Source organism: Cibotium barometz, chromosome 10, assembly GCF_041138505.1.
Source record: "Cibotium barometz isolate CiBa-2024 chromosome 10, ASM4113850v1, whole genome shotgun sequence".
Taxonomy (NCBI): Eukaryota; Viridiplantae; Streptophyta; class Polypodiopsida; order Cyatheales; family Cibotiaceae; genus Cibotium; species Cibotium barometz.
This window is the reverse complement of record NC_141055.1, coordinates 6143358-6156375: the sequence shown is the minus strand read 5'-3', so window position 1 is coordinate 6156375 and position 13018 is coordinate 6143358. Positions and strand designations below refer to the sequence as shown.

The 13018-nt window shown below is 42.8% G+C and overlaps 1 protein-coding gene across 1 annotated transcript; it reads left to right on the top strand.

Annotated features, from left to right (window-relative positions):
* The first annotated feature begins 9642 nt into the window (after nt 1-9642).
* LOC147634473 (stearoyl-[acyl-carrier-protein] 9-desaturase 2, chloroplastic-like) lies at nt 9643-12812 on the top strand. The gene is made up of 3 exons (XM_086803559.1): nt 9643-10691; nt 10798-11308; nt 11819-12812. The coding sequence occupies exons 1-3, from the start codon at nt 10450-10452 to the stop codon at nt 12380-12382; spliced, it is 1317 nt and encodes a 438-aa protein (XP_086659685.1). The 5' UTR covers nt 9643-10449; the 3' UTR covers nt 12383-12812.
* Nucleotides 12813-13018: the final 206 nt, after the last annotated feature.

The following is a 13018-nucleotide window of genomic DNA, read 5'->3' as shown; positions in this document are numbered from 1 at the left end:
AATTTCTTAGCTCTGAGTCCTCTAACACCTCTAAACCCTCTAAACACTCAAACCACACAAAGATACAACTCTAAAGACATCCAACTAATCACAATGAACTCACCAGATGATCCAGAACTACCAATTTGCCCCCAAACCCGTCTGACTTTTGTCTGGCTTCTAACCGCCGTTAGACTCAACTCAAAATAGCTTCCCTCGAATCCCAAAGGATCATAACAACCCTTCTAACTCATCAGTTGACCCCTTAGACACCCAGTTGCCTGCTGTAAGCTGACACTCTTCTGACCCTATTTAACCGTATTCTCTCAACAGAAGATGACTGCTTCATATGAGATAGCACTAACTCTCAGAACGATATACAGATCTTCACAATGGCTCAATCTCAACAAGGACAATTAAAACAACTCAAATCAAATGCTAAATCTCAAATTCTCATGAATCATGACATAGATACAAACTTTGAACACAGATTTCTTCATGAAAACAAAGACAGACTATTTCAACACCCTTGAGACAATGGATCAGAAAAACACACTGAAAACTTGGTGATTCTTCACAGGTAAGCTCAAGCTCTTATCACTCTCCCAATCATCAGATTACCTCACGAACTCAAACTACAATGAATTTATAACTACAAACCACATGTCCTTCCCAAATAGATATAAATCAGCACACAACGGATTGACAACGGTAGCAATTGAACATGAATTAAACTAAACCATGTCTCTAACAGAGTCGCCTCACAGAAATCATCAAACACATCTCCTGTCTCATTCTTTGGACCTTTGTGCCTTCTCTGCTCTGATTTACCCAATTCCACTTCAATTGCATTGAGCCCCGCTTCTGCAACTTTTGAAAATTAGAAGTCCCTCTGTCTCTGCAGCTAGTTTCACTGTAGGTACTTCACAGTTCACACACTCTTGCTTCGCTTGCTTCTTTTTTTTGTCTATCTTCATAAATTATCTCAATTCCCTCTTTTTGCCCATTTTCTACCTTGTCACCTTCTGGAACAATTGCACCGGCTCCCTTGTGTCTTCCATGCTCCTTCTATTTTGGTTTTTAACACCTACTCTTATTCACTCATGTTGCCACATTGTTTTTTGCCACTTAGTATCCATGTCATCCTCCTCATATACATTTGATGTTCCACATTTCATGTTTGTTTTGATCTCTAGGCTCCTCTCACATATTGCCCCAACCCTGTTTCACACTCTGTTTTGTGCTTTCATATAACCCTAATATGATATGGCCTTAATCTCAAGCCATTCACCCTACTAGCATGGAACCTTACTGTGTAGGGCATTCAGAATCAGGTCAAGAGACCACAAGGAGAGAGACCACAAAGAAATAGAATGGAGAACTTCCAGTGTTTTAACTGTGGGGAGAGGGGGCATATGTGTTCCATAATGTACCCAGCCAAGGAGGGAGCCAGGGGGTGTATAGCCCATCATTCAAAGGCTTGAAGGAAATTGAGGAATGGGAAATAGGGAGATGAATGATGGGAACCGGGGGCCAGTACATGGGCAAGTTCCACCTCAAGGCCCTTTAGGAAATGTACATATGCTTGAGACCATTGAAGAAGAAGAGGAGGAAGATGAGGCAGACGTGTTAGCTAACAAGAGAACAAGGTTGCAGAGATCTGAGTCAGAGGGAGCTGGTAAGGAGACAAGGGCAAAAAAGAAAAGAGAAAAAGGGAAGGCACCCATGGAGAAGCCAGAGTCCAGTAATCGGGGGAGAGTTAGAGCTAGAAGGAGGAAAATTGGGATGGATTACTTTCTGCTAAGCGAGGGGGAACCCCCTTATAGTCTCCTATCAGATGTACATAATAAGAAGGCAGACATTAAATTCGATTGGCTTTGTAGCTTAAAGAAGATAGTGGCATAAGCTGGCCAGTGTCAGAAGGGTCAAGGTTAAGACACCTCAAGCCAATGTAGTTCAGATAAGCAGAGTGTCTGATATTCTGCCTGTGGGGTAGATGTCTGGATTCAGGGCTAAAAAACAAGTAAAGTGTATATAGATGGTGGAGCCCAAGTGTGTGTTATGACAGAGGAAGCAATTCATGCTTGGGTTTGAAAGTGGCAGGAAAATCCATTTTTAGTGATAAGATGGCCAACAGTTCTAAAGTCAAATGCCTAGGTGTGATTGAGGCCACGTAGATGAATGTATTGGGGCATAAGGTAGTGATTGACATGCATATATAATGCCAGCCAGGGTTGGGGCATATCCCATCATACTAGGGAGGCCTTGGCTTATTGCGATGAAGTCCAGACAAGATTGGTACAAAGGGTGTATAGACCTGTTTGTTGACAAACCCAAGGGAAAAAGGATAAGGTATGATTTGAAAACATGTAAAATTTTGGAGATTGGAGAGAATCTGGAACTAGAGAGGGTAGCTGATTCAACTTTGGTTGACAGCTATGAAGATTATTCTACTTGTTCATCTAAAACAGATGGGGAGTCAGAATTGGACTAGAATTGGAGGCATACATTTGTGGTGTACAAATGACTAACCATTCAACAGTGGTGTACAAATGACTAACCATTCAACAGAGTCATCTTCTACTCAAGTTGTGAAGCCAAATATTCCAAAAGATGAAGTGATGCAGATGCTAGTAAAGGATTTGACCAAAGAGGAAAAAGAGAAATATGAGGAGCTGTTGGACAGATACCCCAAGTTTCTTGCTAAGGATTATACTTAGATGAGGGGTACCACTAGTGTTGTTCATAAAATCAAGTTAAAGGAAGGTGCTAAGCTAGTAGTTCAAATACTTTCGTGAGAATATTCATGGATGCTTTCTGTGTAGATAGTGAGACAGGTTGTTGCATGTAGAGAAGCTTGATGCTGTCTTTAGACATCTTGATTATGATGGAGCTCAGTTGAACCCAGCCAAATGTAAAATAGCAAGGGCTAGAGTAGTGCTTCTAGGACATGAAGTGAGTGAGAATGGAATACCCTCAGACCCATCAAAGGTAGAGAATTTGTTGCAGATGAAAAGCCCCAAGTCAACCAAAGAATTGATGAGATTTGTTCAAAAGCTCAGATATCTATCCAGGTCCTTCTGTATGCTCGCTGAGTTTGTTTACCCTTTGTAAAAGGCAAGTTAGCAAGATCCTTTCAAGTGGAATCAGGTAGAAGAGGATGCTTTTGAAAGCCTTAAGGATAAGTTGTCTACCTTGCCAACACTAATGCCCCCAGATTGGATTCGACCCTTTTATCTAAGTCTCAGTGTTGGGAAACATGCAGTAGGGGCAGTGTTGATTCATAAAGGAGCCAAGCAGTCATATATGAGACATGGTTTTACATAGCAAGGCAAAGGGTGAGGTTGAGAAGGCCTGGCAAGCTACTAGTCTGGACACTTGTATATGCTACAAAGAGGTTGAAGTCCTACTTGATTTATAGACCTTTTGATGTGCTTACTTCCTGTAATCTTTTAGCTCATGTGATGAAGTACCCTAGGGATAACCCCAAGGTACAGAAGTGGATCATGGCATTGCAAGAGTTTGAAATGAGCTTTATTAAGGAAGATCGTGTGAGGGCCCGTATGGCAAACATGTTAACTTACAAAAGAGGTACAGGTGAAGCCCAAACCTATAAAGGATATTGAAAAGCAGGTGGTTCCAGATCATAAGTTGCATGAAGAATTGCAGGATGTAGATGGGAATCTATACTTTGATGGGCTTTTAAAAGAAGTCTGGGTAAAGGGGGTGCTGGGTTTGTCTTTGTAAGCAAACAATAAAGAGCTGTGGTCTGGCAGCCTGGAGATTCAAGTTAGAAGCAACAATGAGTCTGAGTATGCAAGCCTCAATTTGGGTCTAAAAGAGTAGAGACAGAGGAAGATTAGAAGATTGGTTATGATGTATTCCATGGACATGATGTAACATTTTGGTCTTATAGGTCATTTTGGCCTTAGAAGACGTTAATACAACTTCCTTTCTTTTCTTTCTTTCTCTCACTCGTCATCCTAAAAGCTTGTCATGAAGAGGGATGTGGTGGCCACTATGGTGTTGATATTACAAGGAGGAAGGTATTGACATCAAAGCTTATGTGGCCAAGCATGAATAGAGACCTCCACCATTGGTGTAGGAGCTGTCATGAATGTCAATCTTTTCAGAGGAAGATTCTAGTTCCTGATCCCATGCATCACATTATGAGCTATGGGGCCTTTGGGAAGTGGGGAATAGATGTAATAGGGCCTCTTCTAGAAACTAGAAGTGGGGAATAGATGTAATAGGGCCTCTTCTAGAAACTAGAAGTAGAAAGTTTTACATTATTACTGTTGTGGAATGTTTCACAAGGTGGCTAGAGGCTAGGGCAACCAGCAATGCTACTGTACAACAAGTTTGTAGATCTATGTATGAAATGATTTGCTATAGATTTGGAGTTCCTTTGGAGTTGGTCGGTGATGACCAAGGGAGAGACTTCAGAGTAGATTTAGTCAAGGATCTAACTAAGAAAATTAAGCATAGGTTTACCACACCATACCACCCCCAATGCAATGGGTTGGTAGAAAGCTTTAATGGAGTGTTGCAGAGATTGTTATTCAAACTTGTGGAAGATCATCCAAGTGATTGGGACATGTACCTAGACAAAGTAGTATGGGCATTTAGGATATTTGAAAAGAATGCTACTAGGTATACCCTATATCACTTGGTGTATGGAGAAGACTGTGTGTTACTAGTTAATATGATGCTACCATCACTTGATTTTTTGTTACAACATAACATGACCCAAGAAGAGCAAGAGAAAAATAGGTTAACCAGTTTATATTCTTTACTGTTGGATAGAGAGGAAGTAATTAAATGGTATGAAATGGTCAGTCAGAAGAAAATTGAAACTTTTAATGATAAATTGGGAAGCAAAGACCTAAAGAAGGGAATGCTGGTCCTTAGGTACAATAATCCTCTGGATACTACGTTTCAGACTAAGTTGAGAATCATGTGGGAGGGACATTTTGTTATACATGAAGTTTTTTTCCAATGGATGTTATCAGTTGTAGGACTTGGGATCCCAATTTGCTCAATCACAGCCTCTGGATCTCTTGATGCAGTCCTTCCTGACCTCTATCTCCGACCTCAGCTGCCCTGGGAATGTCAACACAATGGTCTCTTTCTACATGTACTTCAACCGACAATAGCTTAACAACATGCCCACAAGTATCATGTTCATATCTAGGTGACAGAGCTGACTCTCTCTCTTTACGAGCCAACTCTTGCCTCGGCACCTCTTCTTCCATTGTTCTAATGTAAGCCTGACTCCTCAACATAGGTATTACGGTCTTTCAGTTCAACTTTATTTTTGATAACCCTGTATAGCAGTCCTATGAATCTATCCTTCTTCAAAAAATCAAGAGGTATCTAATTCTCCCCTAATACCCTCACAATCTTCCTCCAAACTCCTTCAAATTTGTTAACAAAAGAAGTAATTTCCTCTTCCTCCCCTTGGTATAGCCTGTTAAGCTCCTTCCAAAGCTCCTCTGGACTTTTAGTCCTCCCACACTTCTTCCTTAATGCATTTCTCAGATAATCCCAATTACCCCTCAGTTCCTCTATCAAAAGAAGTAATTTCCTCTTCCTCCCCTTGGTATAGCCTGTTAAGCTCCTTCCAAAGCTCCTCTGGACTTTTAGTCCTCCCACACTTCTTCCTTAACGCATTTCTCAGATAATCCCAATTACCCCTCAGTTCCTCTATCAACACATCTTCATACCATTCCCTAGCTACTCCTTCCAAAAGTAGTCCCATCATCCGAGCCTTATATGCATCATCATCCTTGTTGTTTCTCAATTCTATGAACTCAACCCTCCTTAAGAACTAGGAGACATCTTCTCCCCTCTCACCTCTGAAGACATCATATGCAGAATCAGCCCCATAAGTCCTGAGTTGATCTACAAGTGCTCTCCAACCTGCAAATCAAAGCCTTAAGAAAGAGCTTTCTAGTCCTCAATGGAGGCACCAAAGCATGTGTGGTGGCTGGGTGATGGCCTTTATAACACCACCAGTAGACATACAAGACAAAAATGTATAAGGATTAGAACTTGGGGACACTAGGATCCCAACTCAAAAGGCACCAATTAGATTTGACTCTAACCTCTGACCCCTGCCTGACACAAATGGACACCTCTACACCTTCCTATCCGACCTGGCTGTTACCTCCAACTGTCCTCCCCAGTTAGATCAAATCATCGAGACTTAAGATCCTTAGCCTAAATGCCTCAGCTGTCTTCAATTGACAAGAAGCTGAACCAAATCTTCCCCAGTTGACACATATAGATCACATATTGACTGTCTTCCGAATCAGACACTAGTTGATGACCCCAAGTTAAAAAATTGTCCGGCAACATCAGCACACTTCAAAACCTTGCTTCAGAACTCCATATCACTTGTTAGCACTCCTTTGTTGACTTGAATTTACCTCAGTTGATACAAAAATGACATAAAACTACCTCTGAAATCCTCCTTTTGCTTCCACTCCAAAATGAGTCCTCGTGGATCCTCTACAATCCTCTTGCACAGCTACCTTATAGCCACTACCCCAAGGAATTATCAAACTATTGGCTTCCAGACAGAAACACGTTCGCCTAATCTCCAGAGTGTCCTCCAATGTCAGCTAACTACAAACACTTGATCTTGAACTTCTTAGAACCTATCGGCTCTCCTCTGCTGATGCCCTGTCGATGCTAGTCTACCCTAGCTGCTAGTAAACTGGCTCGGATGATTGGCATAGAATCTGACCCAAATATGTGTCCTCCTTGCTCTCTTATTGTCCTCATGGTTCAGATAGCAATCTCTCAACCCCCATAACCATGCTAAACATCTCCTTATGCTCTGCGGACCTTCTACTGACATTAATCCAAATGGTCTTAACTGTTAGTGATTTTGCTTTTGGAGATAGAACCAACCAACTCAAAAGCCCTACCAGGATAAGGAACTCTTTCTTTTATGTGTGCCGAATCCTCCTAACTGTTAGCGATTTTACTTTTGGAGATAGAACCAACCAACTCAAAAGCCCTACCAGGATAAGGAACTCTTTCTTTTATGTGTGCCGAATCCTCCTAACCCTTAGGTTGCCCTAATATTATGAAGATATGACTCCAAAGACTCTCTACTACGCCCACAATTGACTTACTATAGATTGATATGACCACTGATCGTTGGCTGACGAGACTGACTCAACTGGAGTATAATTTCTTAGCTCTGAGTCCTGTAACACCTCTAAACCCTCTAAACACTCAAACCACACAAAGATACAACTCTAAAGACATCCAGATGATCTCAATGAACTCACAGCTGATATAGAACTACCAATTTGCCCCCAAACCTGTTTGACTTCTCTCTGGCTTCTAACCATCATACTCAACTCAAAACAGCTTCCCTTTAATCCCAAAAGATCATAACAACCCTTCTAACTCATCAACAGCTGACCCCCTAGACACACAACTGCCTGTAGTTGACACTCTTCTGACCCTATTTGACTGTATTCTCTCAACAAAAGATGACTGCTTCAATTATGAGACAGCACTGACTCTCAAAACGTCATACATATCTTTCACAATGGCTTTATCTCAACAAGGAAAATCAAACAACTCAAATCAAACTCTAAATCTCAAAGTCTCATCAATCATGACACAGATACAAACTTTGAACACTAGGCTTTCTTCATGAAAACTAAGACAGGCTGTCTCAACACCCCTGAGATAATGGATCATAAAAACACATTGAAAATTTGGGGATTCTTCATAGGTAAGCCCCAGCTATTACTCTCCCAATTATCAGATTACCTCACGAACTCGAATTGCCATGAATTTACTACAAACCACAAGTCCTTCCCAAACAAATACAAATCAGCACACAACAGTAGCAATTGAACATGAATTGAACTAAACCATGTCTCTAACAGAGTCGCCTCATAGAAATCATCAGAGAGACACATCTCCTGTCTGATTCTCTGGACCTTTGTGCCTTCTCTGCTCTAATTTACCTAATTCTACTTCAATTGCACTGAACCCCACTTCTAAGAAGTCCCTCTGTTTGCAACTAATTTCTTCACTGTAGGTACTTCACACTTCACACTTCACACACTCTTGCTTCCCAATGCTTTTTCTTTTTCGTGTACTTGTCTATCTCTGTAAATTATCTCAATTCTCCCTTTTTGCGCTGTCGGTGCCTCGTTGCCTTCTGGAACAATTGCGCCATCTCCCTTGTGTCTTCCATGCTCCTTCTAGTTTGGTTTTTTTACACGTGCTCTTATTTACTCATGTCGCCATGTTGTTTTTTGCCACTTAGGATCCATGTCATCCTCCTTATACACATTTGATGCTTCCACATTTCATGTTTGTTTTGAGCTCTAGGCTCCTCTCAGAATGTCATAGGCCTTAGCGCGAGGGCCACAAGCTCTTCTTCTTACGTTTCTGTGCTCCATGAGAAGTCTCAACCTCTTTCATGTTCACCTCCACTCGAGCACGAGTTTTTTAACCCCACAAGAACCTCCGCCTTCGTGCTTCCCAAAGCTATCTACTCAATAGACATGCCCAAGACATTAACTCTTGGCATAGAAGATGGATTGGCCTCCGAGAACAATTGCAACAAACATGGCCATGTTCTTGGTAGTGAAAACCCTCCACTTTGGCTACCCCCCTTTTCTAGGTTAGGTATTTCTGGGTCATTATTTCTTAAATAATCCAATCTTGACGAATGGCTTGGGGGCAAAGAAAAGCACCAATCTTGACCGTCGTCTTCAAGCCAAAATTTAAAGTTTATATGTGTTCTTGAACGCTACATCACCATCCATGCTTGAAAAAGATAGAGAAATCACTAGGAATTGATACTAGTCAAACAATCCATGTTGAATAGAGGCCTCCACGCTCACTACACCAAAAATGTTATACATTTGAGGATCTGTGTGTAATGCGTCAATTTGTGTTCGTGAAAGTTTCAAGAGGGTATAGGCCCAACTAGTCTGCACGCACACCACTAGTAATAATGTCCAGTCTTTCAATAGTCCTCGAAAGGTGATACTGAGAAGCCCGCACCACGCAAGAGTACAAAGCGTGCGGGCTTCTCAATATCACCTTGACATGGTTCAATCATGTTGAATAGAGGCCTCCATGCTCACTACACCAAAAATGTTATACATCTGAGGATCTGTGTGTAATGCGTCAATTTGTGTTCGTGAAAGTTTCAAGAGGGTATAGGCCCAACTAGTCTGCACGCACACTAGTGGTAATAATGTCCAGTCTTTCAATAGTCCTCGAAAGGTGATATTGAGAAGCCCACACAACGCAAGAGAATAAAGCCATCCGTGGTAGAGCAGGCTTGATTTTTTACGAGCACCTTTGCCCTTCAAAATTGACGGGTTTGATGAAATATAGCAAGTTTTTTTGTATTTTAGTGTAAATTTCTACTAGCATTTTAATGGCAAGTATTTTACAGCCAAAATCCTCAAAAACGGGCATGATGACCGTCAAAAGCTCCGATGATGCGCAGTAGATTGTTGGCCTGGTAGGCTGGTGCAACGAATGGTGATATTTCCTTGACATGATAGGTAAATGCACAAACGGGATGCCATTTGTCAGCGCAGGGTTGGATGCCATTATATTCCGAGATAGCCAAAGGCGTGCCAATAAATATAATCGAAGCATTAAATTAAATATGAGGTGGAGGAGCCTTTGGAGGACGTGGAACCGTGTACTGTATGTAAAGCCACTTTTAGAGGCTAGGGTTGCAACAGGATATGTATTGCCCTTTGCAGGCGAAAAGCGGTTTTACAGTCGGGTGGTTGCAAGGAAACGGTTTTCTAAAGCAAGGGGCGGTTTTTTAGGCCGGCTGTCTCCGCCCAGACAACGTTTTAGAGAGCGAGAGGCCCGAGGTCTGCTTCAAAATTCAAATTCCCTTTTAAGTAGAGAGAGAAAGATGGGTTCCCGAATCCCCACCCTAAACCGTTCTCGTCTCTCTCCAGATCCTCTCTCTAGAGCAAGTAGCTACTCTGTACAGACTGGACTAGCCCCCTCTCTAGAAAACCGCTTAAAATTGAACTCATCATACACCTGTCTGGGCTGTTTCTGAGAAGAACCGAGTCCCGACCACCACGGGTATATACTATATGCCTCTCTCTAGATATTACCGCTTGTCTTTATCCTAAATTGGGTTCTTAAGTTACCCATCATACACCTCTCTGAGCTTGCCTTCTCTGCACTCCCAGATCCACTGCTTTCTTGCATGTGTCTTCCCCTATTTCTTCATCTGGGCTGCCCCGACTTCTCCATTGATGTACATTCACCGCTGTAGCCTCTTCTGTTACAGCACGGGTTTTAGACCTTCACCCCAGTGAACCCTTTTTTTCTGTTGTGGGTCTTCATCGTCTCCCTTCCCCTCTCTTTTTTAAATACAGCCCACTTTGAGCTCCTTTTGACCAGTCAAAACTCTCCCTCCTCTATCTTTGGGCTCGCTCCACCATGGCCTTGGCATTCCACTGCAATGGGGCAGTTGCAGCTTCTGTATTACCAGTGCCCTGCCCCGTTCTCGATCGCACAGTGTCTGCGGTTTCGCTCACGCTGCCACCTGCCTCCAAAGGTCTTGGTGGGATGCAGGCGGCATCCTCTAGACTATGGGGGTTTGAAACGGCATCCTCAAAACTGTGGATCTCGCACCGCAAAGGCCGGCTATCGGGTGTAGTTATGACAGCAACACTGCCCATGTGAGTGCATGCATACTCTTCCTTGATTCTTCTTCTTTGATTAGTGTATTCGTGTGGTTATTCTTGTAGTAATAGCACTGCCCAATTACGCTCTCTGCTCTTGCAGAGAAATTGGAACTGAGATCCATGAGAAGGGTTTATATGTGCCCCAAGAGCTACACACACAGGTGACCCACTCGATGCCGCCGGAGAAGATTGAGCTTTTCAAGTCGCTAGAGGCGTGGGCAGAGACCGAAATCTTGCCGTTCCTTAAGTCGGTTGAGAAAAGCTGGCAGCCTCAGGAGTTTTTACCAGAGCCCTCTTCAGATGGGTTTTTTGATGAGGTCAAAGAACTCAGAGAGCGTGCCGCAGAGCTACCAGATGACTATCTGGTTTGCCTTGTGGGCGACATGATCACTGAAGAAGCCCTTCCAACTTATCAGACAATGCTCAATACGTTGGATGGAGTGCGGGATGAGACTGGTGCCAGCCTTACGTCGTGGGCAAGGTGGACGAGAGCATGGACTGCCGAAGAGAATAGGCATGGAGATCTTCTCAACAAGTACCTCTATCTTACTGGCAGAGTTGACATGAGGTTTATCGAAAAAACTATTCAGTATTTGGTTGGATCAGGGATGGTAAGTAATGACAAGAAACCCCAGTTTTAAATTCTGGATTTTTCTCAAGCTAGGTAATATGAAGGGCTGTGTGTGAATATATGCTCTTATGTGTGTGTGTGGAGTGAGTGTGAGTATTATCTTGATACAGAGTTTTACACCCACTATTGGGCACTGATGATGTTAGTGGGGATGTCCTAGTATCTAGTCCATACTATCCATAATGGAGTACCATTAGTATATAACATGCACCTTTTAGGATTTGGGCATGTTCCTAGATTCATCTAGGTATATAAGAATACTCCTTACCCCCTACTCCCTACCCTCTGATGGGCGGTCTGTTTGCTGTGTCCCTACAAGCATGCTTTGTGCTGATTTTCCCCCTAGTTTATATCGCTCTGATGATTCATCCTCAGTGAAAGCTATGTTCTTCCAGCTAGTATGCCACCAAGTTTATATGGCTCTGAAGTCCCTATATGTGGCCAAGCAGGTTCTCTTGCCCCTAAGTAGTGAATGTTGGTTTGATTGCAGGATCCTCAAACAGAAAACAGCCCATATCTGGGGTTCATATATACGTCCTTTCAGGAAAGGGCTACGTTCATATCTCATGGGAATACTGCAAGGCAAGCAAAGCAGTTTGGTGATCATAAGCTTGCACAGATATGTGGGACAATTGCAGCCGATGAGAGGCGGCACGAGAATGCGTACACCAAAATTGTGGAGAAGCTCTTTGAAATCGACGCGGATGGCACCATGATGGCGCTAGAGGACATGATGAGGAAGAAAATTGCCATGCCCGCTCATCTCATGTATGATGGGTCCGACAAGCACATATTTGAGAAGTTCTCCCTTGTGGCACAGAGGACAGGTGTGTACACGGCAAGAGATTATGCCGACATCTTAGAGCACTTGGTGAAGAGGTGGAACGTGGAGAAGCTCACAGGGCTTTCAAGTAGGGCGCAACGCGCTCAGGATTATGTATGTGGGTTGGCGAATCGCATAAGGAAGTTGGAAGAGCGTGCCTCCAAAGTGAAGAAGGGCCCCAAAACGGGCACGTTCAGCTGGATATTTAACAGAGAAGTAGCTCTTCGCTAGGAGGTGAACGTGCACTCAGAGCACACTTGGATAGAGTGTACAAACAGAGCTCCGGAATGAGTTGAATCCCAAGTAGTTGTTTTTGACCTATGCTTACGATAGTGGCAAGCTGGACCACACATCAAGCGTGCAAACTTCTTTCATGTCTGGATCCCGCCGCTTGCCCTTGTAAGGGTAGTTCAGTGCCTGATTAGGTCTGGCAGTGCTTGGATTAGTATTCAATTATGTGCTGAAGTCTGTATAAGCAGAGTCTAGTTAGGTAGTACAGTGGTTATTTTGAGGTCTGAGCAGAAACAGATTGTTAGGTTGACATGTTGCTTGTTAGTTTTTCGTTGTTAAAAGACTCTATTATGGTTTTGGTCTCATAATGAAATCACGTGGTGGTTTTGACGTTGTAATTACCTATCTATATAAAGTGTGGTTCTAGTAATTAACTGCTTGTTAGTTGATTTGTTGCATTTGAGGCTTTTTAATTAAAAAGACTCTACGATCTTGTCTCAAATACCTTTCTACATGAAGCGTGGTCATACATCTTCTGCAAGTTAAGTAGCCTTCTCTAGAGAAGGTTTGAAGAGCTTCCATGCCCTTTCAGCTCTGACTCACTGTGAAGGCATTTGTATGTGCATGCATTGACTA

Coding starts and splice junctions, on each gene's coding strand:
- LOC147634473 (XM_086803559.1), top strand. CDS start 10,450: ATGGCCTTGGCATTCCACTGCAATGGGGCAGTTGCAGCTTCTGTATTA. Junction 10,692..10,797: donor ATGACAGCAACACTGCCCAT/GTGAGTGCATGC, acceptor CTGCTCTTGCAG/AGAAATTGGAACTGAGATCC. Junction 11,309..11,818: donor ATTTGGTTGGATCAGGGATG/GTAAGTAATGAC, acceptor GTTTGATTGCAG/GATCCTCAAACAGAAAACAG.